This window comes from Bombina bombina, chromosome 6, assembly GCF_027579735.1.
Source record: "Bombina bombina isolate aBomBom1 chromosome 6, aBomBom1.pri, whole genome shotgun sequence".
Classification (NCBI taxonomy): domain Eukaryota; kingdom Metazoa; phylum Chordata; class Amphibia; order Anura; family Bombinatoridae; genus Bombina; species Bombina bombina.
Window position 1 is genome coordinate 893,316,539 of NC_069504.1, and position 23,426 is coordinate 893,339,964.

Here is a 23,426-nt window from a genome sequence, read left to right on the forward strand (position 1 = left end):
AGATTGGAGAGAAATGTGGAAGCAACACTTCTGTCATTTAATCCAAAGCATTTATGCGATGTCCGTTTTCCTCTGTTATCTTTTCATCTTTTCTATTTCTTCAAATGTTCCCCAATTTTCCTTTCTCTCCCTCCTCTCTTCCCCCTAGATATAACCCTTTTTATAACTCTCCTTTCTCTCACCCGCTGTTTAATTCTTCCCATCCTTTCAGCTTTCCTCCTTCCTTATCTACGTGACATTACTGTGCTCCTTAGGTGGGATAATAGATTATATAACCGCTCCTTATGTTGGATTACCAGAGTTAAATACATCTTCTCTGTGTGTATTTTTAATGTCTATATACCTGCTTTTGTATATGGGTTTACTAACTGTATAATAAAATTGCTTTCTGTATATAGAATCAAGTTTAGTCCTATTAGTTGTGTTTTTAACAGTTTTTCTGCAGTTCTCAGACGTAAGGGATAGCAAAGTTAAACCTAAACTTTCATGATTTAAAGATAGATTACGAGTGGAGCACTAACTATTACGTGCAAGTGACTAGGGGTTTATCACGGGTGTTTTTCGCACGTCGGACGTAGCAGGTGTAAACTTGTTCACTTGGGCGTAATTGAATTTAACTCGAATATCACAACCTCAGAGCTCTGGTTAACTGTTATGCTCGAATAAAAAGTGTCACAAAAAAACATCAAAAATACCTTTCACACTACAGTTACACTCATAACACTGTCCGATAAATATTATTTAAAAAAAAAAATCCATTAAAAAGTTATAAGGGCTCAAAAGATATGAGGTCTCAGGTGTTAGAAAGAAAAGGACTCCAAAGGGCACATAGAGATCCATACATATAGCTGTCTAAATATTTATATGTATGTATGAATGTATATATATATATATATATATATATATATAATCAAAGGAAGATGGTAGAAGCACTCCTGGTTAAGATCAAGGCCCAAACCGGCCCGTGGTGCCCCGGGTGCACTCCAAGGTAAATACAAACCAGCAAAAAGAAGGGAGTCACTCACAGGGTCTTGCGGTAGCAAATCGTGTCTTTATTGACGTTTCGGGGGTTACCCCCATTTTCAAAATAGGCAAAAAAAAATAGGCCTATTTTGAAAACGGGGTAACCCCGAAACGTCAATAAAGACACGATTTGCTACCGCAAGACCCTGTGAGTGACTCCCTTCTTTTTGCTGGTTTATATATATATATATGTATATATATATATATATGTTTGTGTGTGTGTGTGCACATATGTATTTATATATATATCATACATATGTATGATATATATATACTCCAGAATTGTTACTGTTTAAAAAGATAGATAATACCTTTATTACCCATTTCCTTGTTTTGCATAACCAACACTGTTATATTAATACAATTTTTACCTTTGTGATTACATTGTATCTCGGCCTTTGCAGACTGCCCCCTTATTTCAGTTCTTTTGACAGACTTGCATTTAGCCAATCAGTGTCCTCTCATTTGTAACTTCACGGACGTGGTCACAATGTTATCTGTATGGCACACATGAACTAATGCCCTCTAGCTGTGGAAACTGCCAAATGCATTGAAATAAGGGGCGGCCTTCAAGGGCTTAGAAATTAGCATATGAGCCTACCTAGGTTTAGCTTTCAACAAAGAATACCAAGAGGACAAAGCAAATTTGATGATAAAAGTGAATTGGAAAGTTGTTTAAAAGTGCATTCCCTATCTGAATCATGAAAGTTTAATTTTGACTAGACTTTAATAATAAAGAATACATTATTTTCTATATGAAGAACATGTAAATTATATAAAATGTATAAACATACTATAAAATATATAGATATATTCTATGGATTATTTAGAATATTTTACAGAGCGTTTATAAAAAAATGATTATTTATATTGTTTTTATTATTTTATATGTAATATTTCAATAACGTGCCTTAAGAATTCTACATTTTCATGTGTGCTAACCCCACTGCGTTAAGCTCTAAATTGAGAAACGCTTATTTTACATTCCTATGTTCTTCACATAGAAAATAATGTACTTTTTATTATTGAATATATATCATACATAAATACATATTTATACATATCTAGACACATATATAAGTGCAATGGAAGCAATACAAATCAAAGCCACCTCTCTGAGTATACGTAGTGTTTGAATACTGGTGCATGGGCCCTCACAGCATATGTGCGTATGCCACTGGAAAACAGTAATAACTTACTAGAAGCATTTTTACTAATGGAAGTATACTGCAAAAATGCTTATATTTCAAATTTAAATGCACACGTGCACATTTCCTTTTTGAAAATTCTATCCCTTTAAGTTCCCATATTTGTTAAAATTGGAACAGTTCATCTGAGAACCTGGACAACACAAGGCATGTATCCTATTACTTGCACTGCCTTTGCTGTGCATATTTTATGAAGTTAAAGTAAAGTTTTGTTAAAATACTTACCTTTCCTTCTTGCAAGCCGGAGCAGCGATTCCCCCTGCCCGGCGCTCGTCTCTTCATACATCAACAATGAAGAATCAGGCTTCCTCCAATCACGGTGTGGCCTCAGGTAATGTTTGCTCTAGGGGGAAAGCCGTGATTGGAGGAAGCCGGATTCGTCATTGCTGACTTATGAAGAGACGAGCGGCGGGCAGGGGGAATCGCTGCTCCATCTTGCAAGAAGGAAAGGTAAGTATTTTAACAAAACTAGTGAAATGTAAAGTTATATGAATGAAAGTGCCCCTGTTTTTAATAGTATTTTTAAAAACCGGGCACTCATTTGTGAAACTTTACATTCACTTTAAAGGGACAGTCTAGGCCAAAATAAACTTTCATGATTCAGATAGAGCATGTAATTGTAAACAATTTTCCAATTTACTTTTATCACCAATTTTGCTTTGTTCTCTTGGTATGCTTAGTTGAAAGCTTAACCTAGGAGGTTCATATGCTAATTTCTTAGACCTTGAAGGCCACCTCTTTTCAGAATGCATTTTAACAGTTTTTCACCACTAGAGGGTGTTAGTTCACGTATTTCATATAGATAACACTGTGCTCGTGCACGTGAAGTTATCTGGGAGCAGGCACTGATTGGCTAGACTGCAAATCTGTCAAAAGAACTGATATAAAGGGGCAGTTTGCAGAGGCTTAGATACAAGATAACCACAGAGGTTAAAAGTATATTATTACAACTGTGTTGGTTATGCAAAACTGGGGAATGGGTAATAAAGGGATTATCTATCTTTTAAAACAATACAAATTCTGGTGTAGACTGTCCCTTTAATGCATTTAATTACAAACTGTCATAGAACATTATGATAGAAAGAGAAGAGGGCGCCTCATAGTGTCATTCATACCAGATAGGTGTGTAAGCACGTAAACAGTGTTAGGCTTACCAGATGAAGTTGCACCGTCCTGTGACCGGTGCCTGCAGGCAGGCTAGCACTCTACAACGGCTAGTACACTGTTTAGGGATTCCAAGTTGTACTTCAGAGGGGAGTTTGGTGTGCTTCTGTTTCCACTAACAAACCAAAATAGATTTCCAAATCAAAATGATGGTAAAAGACAACAGGGCTGCTCCCAGTCGGCAAACAAGACAATTTCCAAACATAAAAGTTAAAAAGCAAGGCTTTATTGATTCCAGCATCGCGTTTCTCGACCGCCAAACGGGTCTTTTCATCAGGCAATAAAAACGGATACAATAGTCCTTGATTACCAACATTAAATACACTTGTTGAAATAAAAAACGGAAGTTGTCGTGCACGGAAAGCACCAATCAAATGTTCCACCTATTTGTATATACATTGACGATAAAACCCTTAACATAAAAGGTGATAGCATTCATTGTGTAACTATAATACTATATATCTTGAATCAGCATATCGCTACAACATTTGTGCATTTTATACAATGTATCAAAGCATTTTTGTGTAGAGTGCTTGACCGATTTGTTTATACATTATCGATAAAACCCTTGACATCAAAGGCATTAACATTGAGCGTATAACTATAATCATGTATATGTTTTGTGTTTAGTGCTTAGCCTATTTATTTATAAATTGGTGATAAGACCCATAGCATGAAAGGCATTAACATTAAGCATATAGCTATAATCATATATATGTTAGATCAGCATATCGCTGAAAAATCAATGTATCTCATGCAACAGTCTCGTCATATTTCTAGAAAAGACCCACCAACAACAACAAAACTATGAACAGTGTACACACACGAATAGATTCAGCCCTATAGCACCTGTGATACAGATCCATCACCTTTTTTTAGGGATGGGCTCAAGTTTAAGAATAGAGGGGCCATCGATAAGATTGGGAAATAGACCTTGCCATCTAGAAAGCGAGGCACTAGAGGCCGATCCCTTGCCGCCAAGAAAGAGAAACTATCCAGACTAGATCAAGGAATATTTAATTTGTCATCACATCCCCTCTCGAATGAAGAAAAAAGAGTCCTTAAACAGGGCCTTTCCTATTGCCCCCCAAATTCACACAAAATCTTTGACTTATTTGATAGATCTGAACAATTTCACGCGCAAGCTGACATTACAGAAGTTTTTCGCATACAAAAAACTTAAAGAAAACAAAAATTATTTGATGGATTCACAATTGATACTCACTGATTCTATGGTAGCAAACAAACACACCCCATGTGTTATGTCTAATATTGACAGTCTAACGACACATTTATTTGATGAATTCATACACAAAACAGTTAAGAATAAATATAACTTCAACCCCACTAATACGTCTAACCAACACAATGAATTTTATCACAATATGGTATTAGAAGATTTTGAAAAGATATCCAAGTCTAGAAACCGGAAGAAACAATGGTCATTTTATAGAGGGAATAAAGCTCTAATTAGATTATAGAATAATCCGAATATTATCATTCGTGATGCAGACAAGGGGGGGAAGTTGTCATTCAAGATATTCAAGACTATTTAAAGGAAGCAGATAGAATACTAGGTGACAAGGAATACTATTGTATACTACAAGGAGATCCAACTCCTAAATACCCTCAGACTTATTCTGCACTTATTGAAAAGGGTGCAACATTAGGTATATTGAACAAAAGTGAAAAAGAATTTCTCAAAATTTCGAACCAGAGTATAGCCCACTACTATCATTTACCAAAAATCCACAACAAAAGCCCAGAATACACTAGGCCGCCCCATCATTGCGGGTATTGGCAATTTAACGTACAACTTGTCATATTACATAGATCAGTTTTTACAAAAATTTGTTTCTCTTCTACCATCCTACGCTAGAGACAGTACTCATCTCATACAATAATAATTTATAATAATAATAATTTGCGATTTATATAGCGCTTTTCTCCCTGTGAGACTCAAAGCACTTTACAAATATACTGTACCAACATAAGACATAAAAGTTAGGAGTTTCTGAAGGTCAGATAAGCGGACTGAATGCCTGATGGAAGAGGTGGGTCTTTAGCTTTTTTTTAAAAGTCTGTAAGGACGGTGCCTCTCTGATTGCACATGGTAAAGAGTTCCAGAAAGTAGGGGCAGCGTGGCAGAATGCTCTGGAGCCTGAGTTTGTCCTTATTCTTGGCACTGAGAGGAGGGATGTGTTGGCTGACCTAAGTGAACGGGATGGGATGTAGGGTGTCAGGAGCTCTTTCAGGTACTGTGGGCCTTGGTTGTTTAAGGCTTTGAAGGTCAGCAGGCCAATTTTAAAATATATTCGCCATTTAATTGGAAGCCAATGCAGGGAGTGGAGAACAGGTGTTATGTGGCAGGAGCGAGTTTGATTGGTCAATAGTCTTGCTGCTGCGTTTTGTACTGTCTGAAGGCGATGGAGTTCTTTTTTTGGGAGGCCTAAGTAAAGTGCATTGCAGTAATCTAGCCTAGAGGATACAAATGCATGAATTAATGTTGGCATATCATCCGGTGGAATTAAGTGTTGTATCCTGGCTATGTTTTTCAGATGAAAGCAGGCAGATTTTATTACGGAGGAAATCTGCTTTTTAAAAGATAGTCCAGCGTCAATCAGCACTCCGAGGTTTTGTACCTTTGCTGAACTAACGAGTTCAGAGCCTCCAAGCTCCAGGCCAGTTGGGTGATCGTGAGATATTTTTGATGCCCGGGGTCCCCTCACCAAGAGTAACTCTGTTTTGTCCGGGTTCACTTTGAGACAGCTAGCATTCATCCATTCTATGAGGTCTGTTAAGCAACTGTTTATGCGGCATGCTGGGTCTGTAGTATCTGGAGCAAAGGAGAAGTAGAGTTGTGTGTCATCAGCGTAACAATGATACCTTAGGCCATGTCGGTTAATGATGTCCCTCAGTGGTAGTAAGTAAATTGCGAATAGCATGGGATAGATCCTTGTGGAACTCCGCAGGCCAGTTCTGTTGCATCCAGATATGAGCTGAGTTGGAGCAGGGTCTAAGTCACACGTAGTAGGGTGCAACTTTTGTATGGTGTTTTTAACTTCTTTTATATCCACATTTGTAAAAGTGGACCATAAACTGGGGCAGTCTGGCATTCCATTGTAGTGGTTCTGGTGTGTAACTGTTTGGCCTGCTGTGATAGCGGTTCGGATTGAGGAAATCTTGTCTCTGAAGAAGTTCGCAAATGCTTCACATTTATCCTGAGAAAAGTTGGTGGGGCTAAGCATGCATGCTGGTTTGCAGAGCCTTTCTACTGTGCGAAACAGTTGCCTGGGTCTATTGTGGGAGAGTGCAATTTCGCGTGATAAAAATGAAGATTTTTTCTGAGTTATCTTGGATTGATATTTATTTAGATGTTTGGTAAGAGCAGCTTTATCCTCTGGATCATGTGTTCTGTGCCACTTTCTCTCGAGCTATCAAACCATGGTGCATTGTTGTGGGTTTGGACAGTGCGTATGCGAGATGGTGCAATGCTTTCTAGGATGTCTCTCATGGTTTTGTTGTAGAGTCGGACTAAGGAGCTGGGGTCTTCGCAGGTGCCCATTAGTTCACTTAGATCCATATGTTATGCTACATCCAGTGGTGTCACCCCTTTTAATGAGCGGTGTTTGACCAGGTTCTGAGGCTGGTGTCTGGTTGATTGTGATACAATGGAGAAGTGAATGGAGTGGTGGTCTGACCAGGTAACTGGGGTGACACTTCTAGTCCAGACTGAAACACTAGATCAAGTGTATGACCTTTTCTGTAGGTGGGAGTGGTGACAATTTGTGTAAAGCCGAGTGTACTCATCAAGCTGAGGAGATCCTGCCCAAGCAGGGATAGGGTGTTGTCAATCCAAGTGTTGAAGTCTCCTAATATAAGCCATCTGGGGTGTTCAAGGATTAAGCCAGCCAAAAGGTCTGGGAGTTCCTGAAGAAATCTCTTCCCATCTCCTGGGGGTCTGTATATTAGCAGTATTCGGAATCCTCTCTCTATTGAGAGGCTGGCAGCTACACATTCAAATGATTGGGTTTTGTGGACTGATATTGGTCTGGGATTTAAGGATGATTTTGCACAGATCATAACTCCACCTCCCTTGCGATCTTGTCTCGGGCGGTGGAACACTGTATAATTGTCTGGAATAGCTGCCTCTAGAATAGGCCCTGCATTTTCATCTAACCATGATTCTGTGATGCATGCTAATTCGCATGTTTCAATAAGGTCGGAAATAATAGCTGTTTTGTTCTTTATTGATCTGGCATTGCATAGGAATGATCTGATAGGACAGTCTACAGAGTTTTTGCTCTGTACTTTGGAGACAATGTGTCTTCTAATAGGGATCACACAAAGAGATTTTCTTGATTTGATAGTGCGGTTTTTGTGGCTTTTAGGTTGGATCACTTCAATTGGGCTTGCGGGTGGACAGGGTGGTGGGGCAGCTGTGATAGTGTCAGGATATAGAACTTTAAATTTTGATTTTCCTCCACGACAGCCCCTGACGGTCCCTTTGAAAATGCTGAGTGATTTTAGGGTAGCCACTAGTGAGGGACTGAGTGCTGCGACCGCTTTTTGGGGTCTTAAGGAGTGCAGATGTGAGGGCGTATAGGTGGTCATTCCCTCTGCAGTGAAGGGGTTAAAATAGCTTCTAGTATTTGTAGGAATGTTAGCAGTGGGGGCTGGTTACATTGCCCTGCTCTATAGAATTCAGGCCAGAGTGAGGTGTGAGATTTTGCACTTCAGGCTGCATTGTAGATAACAGATAAGAAAGCATTCAGGGGTTTTAAAACCAATATATTTTAGTAAAATAGACTTAATCAATTAGTTTTTCTTGTGTTTAGAAATAAAATCTGAGCATTGCTAAATGGATGATGAAATCCAAAACCCAATTTGTGCATGGGTTAAGTCTTTTTTTTTTTTTAGTTTAAGTGTACCTTGTTTGTGGTGTTCAGCTGAAGGTATCTCTTTCTGGTAGTAAGATGGTCTGGTAGGAGTATATTTCCATCCGTTGAGTATCTCACTTTAGTAATGTCATCCGTTCAATTTTTATGAGTCTATTTGTGCGTTATGTGGAGTCGGTATTGGTCCTTGAAATAATTATGATGAATTTTGAATGTAAGAAGGTTAACATTAAGATAAATCCAGAAGAGGTCAGGAGCCTGAGGAAAGTGTGGCAGCCAGCAGCGGCGCCTCCCCCGCTGTGTACAGAGTGAGGATCTTATCAGTGAATCATCTATTATTGGCAGAAATGCACTTTGGACCACATGCAGAAATGCACTTTGGACCACATGCGATGTCAGTTCTTTATATTCGAATATCACTCATACATTAGGAATATCAGCTATTTCACATTTTTTGGAACAAGACATTTATCTACCAGATTCACAAAGGTTGTTTATTTTAGAGAGTATCCATTACATTTTGAAACATAATTATTTTATTTTTCAGAATCGTTATTATCTATAAGTCAAGGGTACGGCCATGGGGACCAGGTTCGCCCCCAGTTTTGCGAATCTTTTCATGGGTTTATTCAAAGAAGGATACATATACCATGCTAACTTTGGGGCGAACCTGGTCTTCTATGGCCGGTACATTGACGACTTGATCTTTATTTGGAATTAGGACAAGACATCAGCAGATTTGTACATTGCCCATTTAAATAATAATGATATGGGCATAAATTTTACAGCGAATATACAAACCCAAACAATAGAATATCTAGATCTTGTACTGAGTTGGGGTGAGAATAATACTATAGTCACCAAAACATACTTCAAAGAGGTGGACAGTAATAGTTTTCTAGAATTTAAGAGCAATCACCACAGAAGCTGGATCTGTAAAATACCGTATAGTCAATTTAGAAGGATAAGAAGAAATTGCACAACTATAGAGACCTTTCTGGAACAAAGTCAGATACTATACAGGGAGTGCAGAATTATTAGGCAAATGAGTATTTTGACCACATCATCCTCTTTATGCATGTTGTCTTACTCCAAGCTGTATAGGCTCGAAGCCTACTACCAATTAAGCATATTAGGTGATGTGCATCTCTGTAATGAGAAGGGGTGTGGTCTAATGACATCAACACCCTATATCAGGTGTGCATAATTATTAGGCAACTTCCTTTCCTTTGGCAAAATGGGTCAAAAGAAGGACTTGACAGGCTCAGAAAAGTAAAAAATAGTGAGATATCTTGCAAAGGGATGCAGCACTCTTAAAATTGCAAAGCTTCTGAAGCGTGATCATCGAACAATCAAGTGTTTCATTCAAAATAGTCAACAGGGTCGCAAGAAGCGTGTGGAAAAACCAAGGTGCAAAATAACTGCCCATGAACTGAGAAAAGTCAAGCGTGCAGCTGCCAATATGCCACTTGCCACCAGTTTGGCCATATTTCAGAGCAACATCACTGGAGTGCCCAAAAGCTCAAGGTGTGCAATACTCAGAGACATGGCCAAGGTAAGAAAGGCTGAAAGACGACCACCACTGAACAAGACACACAAGCTGAAACGTCAAGACTGGGCCAAGAAATATCTCAAGACTGATTTTTCTAAGGTTTTATGGACTGATGAAATGAGAGTGAGTCTTGATGGGACAGATGGATGGGCCCGTGGCTGGATTGGTAAAGGGCAGAGAGCTCCAGTCCGACTCAGACGCCAGCAAGGTGGAGGTGGAGTACTGGTTTGGGCTGGTATCATCAAAGATGAGCTTGTGGGGCCTTTTCGGGTTGAGGATGGAGTCAAGCTCAACTCCCAGTCCTACTGCCAGTTTCTGGAAGACAACCTTCTTCAAGCAGTGGTACAGGAAGAAGTCTGCATCCTTCAAGAAAAACATGATTTTCATGCAGGACAATGCTCCATCACACGCGTCCAAGTACTCCACAGCGTGGCTGGCAAGAAAGGGTATAAAAGAAGAAAATCTAATGACATGGCTTCCTTGTTCACCTGATCTGAACCCCATTGAGAACCTGTGGTCCATCATCAAATGTGAGATTTACAAGGAGGGAAAACAGTACACCTCTCTGAACAGTGTCTTGGAGGCTGTGGTTGCTGCTGCATGCAATGTTGATGGTGAACAGATCAAAACACTGACAGAATCCATGGATGGCAGGCTTTTGAGTGTCCTTGCAAAGAAAGGTGGCTATATTGGTCACTGATTTGTTTTTGTTTTGTTTTTGAATGTCAGAAATGTATATTTGTGAATATTGAGATGTTATATTGGTTTCACTGGTAAAAATAAATAATTGAAATGGTTATATATTTGTTTTTTGTTAAGTTGCCTAATAATTATGCACAGTAATAGTCACCTGCACGCACAGATATCCCCCTAAAATAGCTATAACTAAAAACAAACTAAAAACTACTTCCAAAACTATTCAGCTTTGATATTAATGAGTTTTTTGGGTTCATTGAGAACATGGTTGTTGTTCAATAATAAAATTAATCCTCAAAAAAACAACTTGCCTAATAATTCTGCACTCCCTGTATTGTAGATTTCTAGAAAAGGGATACCCCACACATTTATTAGATGAAGCACTAACCAGAGTAAGAAATTTGGATAGAATGAATATTTTACAAGTTAAACAAAAACAATCTAATAAAATGACATCTGATACAAGCAATAGGGACATAATGTTCACAACACAATACAATAACAATTACTATAAAATACAACACATATTGAACAAACATTGGCATGTTATTCAAAGGGATCCCATACTCAAAAGCATAGTTAGTAATAAACCGAGAATGGTGTATAGGAGAACACCTACTCTGAGGAATAAACTAGCTCCCAGTAGAAGAGTGAAACATGTCAATTTTAAAATCAAAGAACACAAGCAAACCAACAATGGTATTTTTGGTCTAAAGGGTGTCTACAGATGTGGAAAAAATGGAAGCAAATCCATCAAATCTGGTTATAAAACATTTAAACCCACTGTTACTGGTGAGACTTTCCCCATCTCAGGGTTCTACAATTGTATAGAATGTATATGCGGCCTACAGTATGTAGGCCGCAAGTCCAGAAAAATCAGAACAAGATGGGGAGAGCATCACCAGAACTGTAAGAACTGTAAAAAAGCAAAAGTCAAACATAGCATTCCAAATCATTGTTTACATAATCACAATAGTAATCCTTATATATACAAATTTCTCCCCATCGATTTCATTCCCAAATCATTAGATTACAATAGGTTAATCGAACTACGACAACGAGAAACATTCTGGATATTCAAGCTGAATTTTTGAGTTTTTTCAGTTATCATTGTTAGCATTTTTCATCATAATAGAACGGACATATTATTTCTGTACACATGCTCAATTTTAAAACAACACTCCACATTTAGCCATTTAACACAACATACATTTGACTTACAAGACCCATGAATACTCCTCTTTTTGTCACTTATTTTTCCACTTTGTAAAGGCTAATTTGGATCTAGCAGTCTTCATCAATATATATTACACACAATTGTCATTATATGCCACCAGGTTTAGGTCATCTCATGACCCAATTAGGAGAAACAGCACACACTCACACTTCAATAACCACATATATATTATATATTATTATTATTTTTAGAAAGACAAGCATACATTCAAAGCTTCTCCCCTTTTATTAGTAGAAATATGACGAGACTGTTGCATGAGATACATTGATTTTTCAGCGATATGCTGATCTAACATATATATGATTATTGATTATAGCTATATGCTTAATGTTAATGCCTTTCATGCTAAGGGTCTTATCACCAATTTATAAAGAAATAGGCTAAGCACTTGACACATAACATATACATGATTATAGTTATATGACAATGTTAATGCCTTTCATGTCAAAGGTTTTATCGCTAATGTATAAATAAATAGGTCAAGCACTCGACACAAAAATACTTTGATACATTGTATAAAATGCACAGATGTTGTAGCGATATGCTGATTCAAGATATATAGTATTATAGTTACACTATGAATGTGCTTTCACCTTTTATGTTAAAGTGAAGGTAAACTTAGCTGTATTACTGTGCACTTATCTGCAATACAGCAAAAATCAATGGTACTTTCATTCATCAAAATCTTAAAATGTATCTCTATTATTAGTTTTTTAATTTATTAGCAGCAATCTTACAAGCGTTAGATTCAACCCGTTTTTTTTTTTTTCCAGCTTTTTGGTCACGTTGAGTTTCTAGCCAATTGACTTCCTGGCCGTTAGGTGACCGTCATTTGACGTCACCGCTATCTCAAAAGTTCTGCGCATGCGTTAGGTTACTTCCTCTCCATTGAAAACCAAGCGCGTTGCCGAGACCAATGACGCTTGCATGACGCTTGCTATTTGTAATGCAAAAGGGCATTAACGCATGCGCATTGTGAGATTCTGGATGTTTTGCGCATGCGCAGTATTTTACGAAGCCAGGCACGAGCATTGTAGGCACGTATAGAGCGGGTGGGAACGCTATATACGTTATAAGCTAAAGAGAGAGGAAATGGACGGTGGGCGGAGCTTGGAACAGAACTGTCGGGTAGAACAAAATATATTTTTAAAAGAAATATGTAGGTTAAAAAAAAACAAAGTTAGCGACTGTGCATTTTGCAAGGTGATAGATAAAATAATGTTTACAGAAAGAGAAAACTTTACCTTCACTTTAAGGGTTTTATCTTCAATGTATATACAAATAGGTGGAACATTTGATTGGTGCTTTCCGTGCACGACAACTTCCGTTTTTTATTTCAACAAGTGTATTTAATGTTGTTAATCAAGGAATATTGTATCCGTTTTTATTGCCTGATGAAACGACCCGTTTGGCGGTTGAGAAACACGTTGCTGGAATCAATAAAGCCTTGCTTTCTAACTTTTATATTTGGAAGTTGTCTTGTTTGCCGACTGGGAGCAGCCCTGTTGTCTTTTACCATCATTTCGATTTGGAAATCTATTTTGGTTCGTTAGTGGAAACAGGAGCACACCAAACTCCCCTCTGAAGTTCAACTTGGAATCCCTAAACAGTGTTCTAGCCGCTGTAGAGTGCTAGCCTGCCTGCAGGCACCGGTCACAGGACGGTGCAACTTCATCTGGTAAGCCTAACACTGTTTATGTGCTTACACACCTATCTGGTATGAATGACACTATGAGGCGCCCTCTTCTCTTTCTATCATTTTTGCAGATTGCCTAACACACCGGGCCCAAGCAGAGCGGCCTCAAACCCACTAATTTAATCACACAGACCATCATGTCTACCTTTTGAATTTTTCTTTTGAATTATTCTTTTGGAACTATATGCTATCAGCATATTAACATTGGACTCTATTCATCACTGTCTAGGTGCGCCCCCATAAGATCCCCCTTGCAGGTTCTTGTCTTTCAATTACTTGTCATAGAACATTGTTTAAGAAAGTTACAGGTGCTCACAGGGATGTAAACACTGGACTCTTGCAGTAAAAGTTAATGAGATAAAGGTAATTCTGTAGTTTTTGTAACTTGTCACTATGCTCGAGCTAGACAGTGCGCCATGCAGACCTTTTTTTTTTTCCTTACAAAATATGTTTACAAATGTGCTCTGTATGCAAATGATTATTATATGTTTATAATTTAAATCCAGGGACCCATAACAAATTTCAGACTACTTTAATCTCATGCATTGTGTTTTTTAACCTCATAAAACTTTCCACAGTTTCTACAGGAACTACATACCACCCCCAGTTGTCCATTTAATTCTGCATTTTCAGAACGTTAGTCTTATCCAGGCTTCTGATTGTGGGTATTTGGGATGGCAATGTTTATGTTGTTGGCTAGCTTGTAAAATATATTCCATATGTTGCAAAAATCTTTGTTGTTTTTAAGTTTGTTAATACAGAAGTGCATCATTTGTTTCAATTAATAGAATTTCTTCTCTGTCTTTTACAAAAAGAGGGGCATTTGTGTTTTCATAGAACCTGTGCAGCACATATCTGTAGGTTAGAGCTTTCCAAGCTTCTCATGTCGGTGACACACTTTAGATCTACATCATTTCGCGACACAGTAATTCAGTTGTACTAGCAAACAGGAGGTTAAACTAACTTGTTTTAAGAGATACGGACACATACATAAATTATATAATAACGAAATGTATTTATAAGTAACAGTATGTATGTGCAAGAATTTAAAAAAAAGTTTAATATCACCAATAGCTACTTACTATTTTAATGGAATGTATGAGGTTGATGGGATTAACACAGTTTCTGAATATTTGGTGGAATATTAGATAAAGACACTCACATTTCATCATCAAGCATTTTTAATCTTCCACTTCCTATACATATATCAAGAGCAAGAAGAGCAATGCACTACTGGGAGCTAGCTGCCTAAAAAAACACTTTGCCTTCTGACTTCAGCTCAGCGTTTAAGCTGCCGCCCTCAGAGCTCTGCAAGTCCGACTGACTACTGCCCACGCTGCAAACACATTGCTATCCCACTCACTGACTACACATGCAGTCACGAGCCGATTGAGGAGACTACACGTGCAGTCAGGAGCCAATGTGCCGCCAATGGGAATAGTTTCAGTTCCCACTGAGCTGTGCCAATAGGTTCAGATGAACTGTGACCCACTAGGTATCAATCACGTGTCACCCATGTGATATGCATAGCCGGTAGGCGGAACTAAAAAAAAATTAATTAAAAAAAAATTGTGCTGAAGCAGGGACACACCTAGACACTGCTGCCGACACATGAATGTGTCACGACACACAGTTTGGAAAGCACTACTGTAGGTCAATTATGATGCTAAATATTGCACCCTATGTTAGTCAGATATCTGTGTTCCTTTCACTCACTTTTTATAGATCTTTTCACTTTAAAGTGCCATAAAAGACATTTTGATCTCCCATTTAAAACATTTAATTATGCCTAGTAAACATATATTTGTCAAGTCTTGTAATAAATAATCATGATAAATAATTTACATTGGCCAATCACAAGTTGCAAATCAATAGTGCTTTTATTTTTGTGCTCATATTACAAGTTCAAAGTAAAATGTTAGGCACTTAAGTGAAAGCTTAAAGGGACATTAAACACACTTTTTTTCTTTCATGATTAAGAAAGAACATGCAATTTAAAACAACTTTCTAATTTACTTATATTATCTAATCTGCTTCATTCTCTTGATATCCTTTGCTGAAAAGCATATCTAGATAGGCTCAGAGGCTGCTGATTGGTAACTGCACATAGATGCCTCGTGTGATTGGCTCACCCATGTGCATTGCTGTTTCTTCAACAAAGAATATCTAAAGAATTAAGCAAATTAGATAATAGAAGTAAATTGGAATGTTGTTTAAAATTGTATTCTGACTAATGAAAGAAACAATTTGGGTTTAATGTCCCTTTAAGGCGCACTAACATCTGGACTTATATGTGTATGTATGTATGTGTGTGCAAACATATGTACATACACACATATATAAACACATACAAATTCACACGCATACATATACACCTTGTCATATACCATATCCCTTTAAATCACTTTTAAAACATTTATTGCAATAAAAAACTATATTTTACATTTATTGTGTATAAACATGAGTGAATATTTTATACATGTGTTTTGTTATTTATATATTCAAGCCTTAACACTTTACTTCAGGTCTCCAAGCGCACTACATTTTCCAGCGTTATGATGAATTGCACTTGAGCAATTATAGTAACCCTCCGCTGTCTACTTGAAAGTATAGGGTGTGCTAAAAAGTGTTGGCCCATTAAAGGGACAGTTTACTCAAATGTTTTCTCCCCTTTAAATTGTTCCCAATGATCCATTTTACCTGCTGGAGTGTATTAAATGATTTACAATTAGTGTTTACTCTTATTTCAGCATTTGAAATAGCTGATTTAGCCTGTGGTATCCCTAACCTAAACTAAAAGTTTATATGCTGGAGTCTAGGCTTCTGACAAGGCTAAGTTAACACAGATAGTTAAAGGGACAGTCTACACCAGAATATTTATTATTTTAAAAGATAGATAATCCCTTTATTACCCATTTACCATTCCATTCCATAGTTTTGCATAACCAACACAGTTATATAAATACACTTTTTACCTCTGTGATTATCTTGTATCTAAGCATCTGCAAACTGCCCCTTATTTCAGTTCTTTTGACAGACTTTTTAGCCAATCAGTGCATGCTCCTAGGAACTCCACGTGTGTGAGCACAGTTTTATCTATATGAAACACATGAACTAACACCCTCTAGTGGTGAAAAACTGTCAAAATGCCCTGAGTTAAGAGGCGGCCTTTAAGGGCTTAGAAATTAGCATATGAACCTCCTAGATTTAGCTTTCAAAATATCTTTTCACCTGCAGAAATTGATAAAGAAGCTAAAGAGAAGTTTTGGCATGATCTTAAAATACCAAAAATAGACAGTGCCCAATTAGCAATTTTGAATAAAGAAATAACTCTGGAAGAAACACTAAGGGAAATTAATGATTTAGCCTTGGGAAAAGCACCCGGCCCGGACCAAATACCAGCCAAACTTTATAAGATATTGGCAGAATCAATTGCCCCTACACTAATAAATCTATTTAATTTCTATTTTATACAACATAAAGAACCATCTAAAGTTTTTACGACATCTAATATTATATTAATACATAAGAAGGGGAAAGATCCAATGCTAATGGACTCTTATAGACCAATATCCCTTCTTAATAGCGATTATAAGATCATGGCTGGTATTTTAGCAGGCCGCCTTAAAGGGATTATAGGAGGAGTAATAAATATAGACCAAACAGGCTTTATCTCAGGTAGGGCGACGCAAAAAAATATCAGAAAGGTAATGACAGTTATTGAATATGTCTTAGCATCATACAGAACAGAGTCAAAAAGACAGCAGGATTGTGCTTTAATCACAATAGATGCGGAGAAGGCGTTTACTCCGTTCTGTGGGATCATCTATTCACTACACTGGGAAAATTCGGACTCGAAGGGCACTTCGTCAATTATATAGGTTTTCTTTATAAAAACCCAATTTCCCATCTTAATATAAATGGCCTCTCTTCCCCGGCAATAATTTTAAACAAAGGTACAAGACAAGGATGTCCTCTATCTCCATTATTATTTGATATAGCGCTGGAACCCTTAGCGATAACATCAAGAAATAGACTAGAGAGGATGAATATAGGTCAACAAAATATCACTCTATCATTATATGCAGATGATATACTTTTTTATATTAGAAACTCCAAAAAAAATATACCAATTCTTCTGAATATTACCAGGGAATTTAGTAAATTTTCCGGTTATAAGATTAACCTATTGAAATCAGAGATTCTCTGGTTGATAAAAAAAAAGATAGTTTATTGGAAAACCCATTTAAAATAGCAGCAAGAAGTATAAAATACTTGGGAATAAATATATCAAAGAACCCAGAAGAATGGTATGAGATTAATTATGGGCCATTATGGAAAAAATGCTCTATTAACTTACAAAACTGGAGTAGACTACCACTTACTCTATCTGCAAAAATTGCATTAATAAAAATGTGCCTATTTCCAAAGATTTTATTTTTATTACAGAATATCCCTATATTTATTCCAAAAGCAGATATACAGAAACTTAACGCTAAATGCTTACGTTTTTTATGGTCATCTAAAAAAACACAAATTTCATTAGCAAGATTAGCAAGATTAGCAGACCCTAAAGAGGTTGGAGGATTTGCCCTCCCCAATATTTTAAATTATAATCTGTCTTGCATGGTTAAAATAGCGTTGGACTGGCTTACGGAAGCAGACTACATCACAAATTATAAACTAGAAGAAGCATCAATTGCCCCATATTCATTAAAAGCATACTTACACCTGAACCAACATAATATTATTAAGAAACATACCTTAAAATATACTATTCATAATATAGTATTGGCATGGAGCAAAGTGTGCTTTAACCTAGGGATAAATGGTACATACTCCGAATATTTACCTATTAGGGGGAATCCAGAATTCAGCAGTGGATGTAGCTCCCATATATATAGAATATGGGCTTCTAAGAATTTAAAGAATGTAATACAATTGCTTGATCCCCTCACTATGCAAGTTAAAATGTTTGATTTACTCTTAAGAGAATTCAACTTAGATAATACCTCATTTTTTGCATATCTACAGATTAGACATTTTATTCATAGTCGACACCACACCTAGATCGACAACTATGGAAAATGGGTCTGTTAGAACCCATAATAAAGAGATATCAGATGGGTAATTATTCGTTAACTGGTATATACAGGGCTCTGGCTCTGAAAGGTGCAGAAGTGAAAATGGATAAGGTATTTGGTTTATGGAAATCTGACTTCCCAAATATAAATATGAACTTTTTTGAAAAAAGCTTTTCAAGAGTTGACAAATATTCTTATGATATAGCAATAAGAGAATCTCACTGTAAACTGTTAAATAGAGCATACCTCACACCTAAGATAATGGCAAAATGGAATAGACAAGGACCAAATGTATGTTCTAGATGTAACTTGTTAAATGCCGATTTATTGCACCTTTTTTGGTATTGCCCTAAGATACAAAGATTGTGGAGACAGATAGAGTTTTGGCTAAATAAATACCTGTTAAAAAGGTTACGTTTAGATGCCGTCCATATATGTTTCCTATTTACTGAAAAGGGAAGGTTAAATAAGCCACTGATCAACACCGCCATTCTATTAACTAGGCAAATGATACTCAGGACCTGGAAAGATAAGAAAGCACCAAGCATAGCGTTATTTGTCCATAATATGATGTATCAAATGGTTCTAGACCAACACGATCCCTGGATTTTCCAGAAAAAAAAATTAAAAGGATTTATGGCAAAATGGGAGAAAGTTATTCTTGACCAACATAGAGATGTTCAATTACAGTTGATAGAGTATTTTCGCTCCTCCCCTCTCTTCCTTCAATTAATATTATCAGAGAACTATCCAAGGTATTGGAGACAATATCTTTACTAAATAGATTTAAGGTATTGGTTAAAACTCCCTTTTGGCCTTGATCTCTTTTTACTTCCCCCTCTGTGTGGCCGAGATAGATATTAGATGCAAGACAGGTTAAGAAAAGAAGTTATTCAAATCTAATTACTGTTAGTCGCTGTCCCCATTAAAGGATTATAAGAAGGTATCCTCCCTATTCAAAAAGGATATCAATACGGGTAAAGGAAGTGGTGGAAATTGAGGGGATAGCGCCAATTTTTCTTCCCCCCTCCCCCTTTTTTTTTCTTTTTTTTTTTCTTTCTCCTTCTCTTCTTTTTTATCTCCATTGTCCCTCACCAATATCAGATTGCTATTGTGGCTCTCTGGTCATTTGTTATATGTTTAACAGTTCAAAAAAAAAATCCAAATAATGTAATTATATTGGATGTTTAGAATAATGCATGAATTGCAGGAAATATATTGTTTCACGGTATTGGCCGATATAAACGATGTTAAAGTTGAATACCCAGGTAAAAATGGAATGTTTATATGTTATTGTAAAATGGTCCATGATTGATTATATGCATCTATGACATATCTATTTCTATGTTACATTTTTGGTTATAAATAAAAGGTGGAAAAAAAAAAGTGTAAATGCAGCAGAACGGTCCTATCATGCAGTGGTATATTGCACTGGGCTTGTCTCTCCTTCACTTACAAAGAAGGAAAGCAAAATCTGCCTTTTGAATGAGGATCATTTCTCACCTGAGCGGAGAGGTTTTGAATATCAGGGCCTAGTATTTGGCTTTGGTTTACAGATAAATATAAGATAAAGAAGCATGTGTGTGTAAACAAAAGTGGAAACATAATGAGATATGATATTACCTGCAAGCTTAACCCATTTTAATAGGTTGTGATTTAAAAGCACAAAACCAGCTAATTTATATTCACAAATAAACCTGCAAATTCAATTTTTTATACATTTGTTTTTTAAATGGTAGGATTTAACAGTGCAACAAATAAAGGGGACTTTCAGTCATGAAGTATAAAATTATTCATGCTTAAAGTTTGTTTATTTGTCTGCAGTGTTCACTGTGCTGAGCGCCTCAGGCATCCCATGGCAGAACGCTCTTTTACCAATGAGGTGATTTTAGCCAATAGCGCGCTAGCTATCCGGCTTAATGCCAGCTGGCCTGCACGGCTATTGGCCAAGAGGTGGAAACATCACTTCACTGAAAAATAGCGTTCTGTCGTGGGCTGCCTGAGGAGCTCATTGCGGTGAACGCTCCAGACAAATAAAGGAACTTTCAGCATGAAGTATTTTATACTTCATGACATGACTGAAAGTCCCGTTTATTTGTGCCACTGGTAAATCCTAGTGTTTCGAAAACGCTAGGATTAATATCACTTTAAGGGAAAAACATTTTTACAGTATACTGTCCCTTTAAGATTCTCTTGTAAATCTCTTGTTCACTTTTCTTAGCGCAGGGTCGGGATATGGATAATGCCCCTTGCGCTATTAATTGTGATCCACTAGTAATCTAGACCATTATCAGATATAACTGAACATAAATAAATAACAAATCTCTGCTTTGCATATTATAATATTATATATTGCCTGCTTTTCTTGCCTATCATATACTGGAAATGTTAGCGTCAGGCATTTTCATCTGCTATGAGATATTGTATTGAGAAATTACATTAGGACATTTAACAGCTTGCAGTAATTGAGGTCTAGGTTACATTTGGCCCAATGGACTTATCTGTCCATTATGTGAATTAAGTCTAGGCTTATTTTTGTATGAGCCTAAGCACAAATAGCCTGTTAAGCAGTTTCCAAAGTGATTTTAAGGTGACATCAGGCCATAATATCCCTGAAGTACAATAATAATCTGGGGTACTTTGTGTATTTTGCATATGGCTTGGATGTGTTTTTGTGTATTAAGTCTGTGTATATTACTGTAAATAAATACAGTATCTGCGTATTCTGAGCATTCATTTGTACATTTTACAGATATTTTAAAACATGGTGCTAATCTACATTCTTTATTGTTTTAGTATTATTTTATCATCAACTTTAATCATGAGAATCAGAAACCTCTGGAGCTGCGGACAGAGGATTCCAAGGACTGTGACGAGTGGGTTACAGCTATATCACATGCCAGGTACAGTGTGAACTGCTCATAACTGCTCATTCATTTCACCTACATTCACCAAGACTATTTACATTTCTCGCTAATTGAACTCAACGCAACAATCACACATACTAAATTAATATTAAGTCCAACAATATTAGTACAGATAGAAAACCCTTTATCCATATTGCTTGGCACCGAAAAAGGTTTGGAATTTGGAATATTTGTATCTTTAAAATGGGACAGTTTGGAGAGGGAATGGAACCAAGTGTAAACAACAATATCTTGTCATTTAGGCAATATTTACAAGTCACAATACAGCTTTTATATATATATATATATATATATATATATATATATATATATATATATATATATATATATATATATATATGTAACATAAAGGTAGTTTTATATCATTTTTAATACTTTTGTATACATAGCACCCTCAGAAAGATAGTACAGTACTGTAATCAGAAAGTTAATAGTTGTTTTATATAAATATAGACCATTATTCGCATTTTAAAAAAAGAAACCAAATACACAGGCAGAGAAGATTATGACTTACAGGTGGGGGAAAAATAGTAATTCTTGCTGATTTTATTTAAAAAAAATGATTTGGATTTCTTAATAATTTCAGATTTTAGAATTCTTGATTTGGGGATTTGTACCTGTATTGTGAATATTGGGAAGCGAAGTATGGCCAGATTCACTGTGGCTGTATATAGCGCTAACCTGCAATATCAAGTATTTTGCTTTTTGTTATGCAATATCCTGTTGTTGTTTTTTTAATTTTAACATAGTTTTAATAAGATATGCAGCCTTTCTGAATATAGAGGGGCTATTAGTCATATGATTGTGTTTTTGTTTTGTTTTTTGCTGTCTGGTATTTCTGATCCTAATCAAAGTGGATTCATTCCACAATTGATTGATGGTTTAATAACACAAAAGCATAATTCCCTAATAAATAATATTTCAAATGCTGTCTATTGTTGTTTATTGTGACCAATTTGTCTATTCGAAAAATATAGTAGCTGAAACTAAATTTATATTAAAGTTAGGACTACTAAAATCATTAGATAATTTGACAAGAGAAATTAATATACATTTTGAGGGGGCTATAGGCACTTTTTTGTCACTTTTTCTTAATATGAAGTCTTCAAAGGTATGGGAACTGCATGAGTGTCCCCTGCTTGCAGCTTTTCCATAACTCATACAGAAAGACCATACTTATTGCTCTTAGCTTAGTTCCACTGCTCCAAAACCTCATCTGATGCTTCCATGCAATATTAACATTACTGTCCAGTCAAATCAGCTAACCGGGCTCACTGCACATATTACACATATCACATAGAGCACAGTGTCTGCACAGAATCTACCCAAGCTTATCTGACCTATACTAGGCTAATAGATCCTCACCCTTTAAGGAAACCAAAATTCTATCTATCTTGTCTGTTAGCTACAAGACTCTGGTGACCGAGCATGAAGCTTTGATGCAGAAGTATCTGCATTTACTGCAGATTGTGGAAACGGAGAAGAAGGTGGCCAAGCAGCTAAGGCAACAAATAGAGGATGGAGAAGTAGAGGTGGAACGTCTGAAGTCTGAGGTGGGCACACAACACAACTCACCTTGGCATGCCACAGAGCGCTCCTAAAAGCATATGTTAAAGGGATAGAAAGGTCACAATTGAAATGTGCATAAGTGTATTTCAATTTTAAATAGAAGCAATGTACTTCCATTTTTTAGTAAAAGTGATTACTTATTGTCAGTGGCATACGCACATATGCTGTGAGGGCCCGTGCACTAGTATTCAAACACCTTCCCAGAGAGTCAGAGTGGCTTATAGAACACACAGTATGCACCACCACCAGCCCTCTGAGCTTTTTTGCTGGTGCATGGACCCTCACAGCATATGTGCATATGCTGCTGTAAAACGGTTTTAAAGGGACACTGAACCCAAAAAATATATTTTGTGATTCAGAAAGAGCATGCAA

General features: G+C 36.8%; 1 protein-coding gene across 1 annotated transcript in view; it reads left to right on the plus strand.

Moving 5' to 3' along the window:
• Positions 1 to 23,426, plus strand: part of RASGRF1 (Ras protein specific guanine nucleotide releasing factor 1) — a 300,540-nt gene that overhangs the window by 86,602 nt on the left and 190,512 nt on the right. The window contains exons 2-3 of the mRNA XM_053718462.1: positions 21,355 to 21,461; positions 22,891 to 23,038. Of these exons, the coding sequence (XP_053574437.1) occupies positions 21,355 to 21,461; positions 22,891 to 23,038 (255 nt within the window). The remainder of the gene's footprint in view (positions 1 to 21,354; positions 21,462 to 22,890; positions 23,039 to 23,426) is intronic.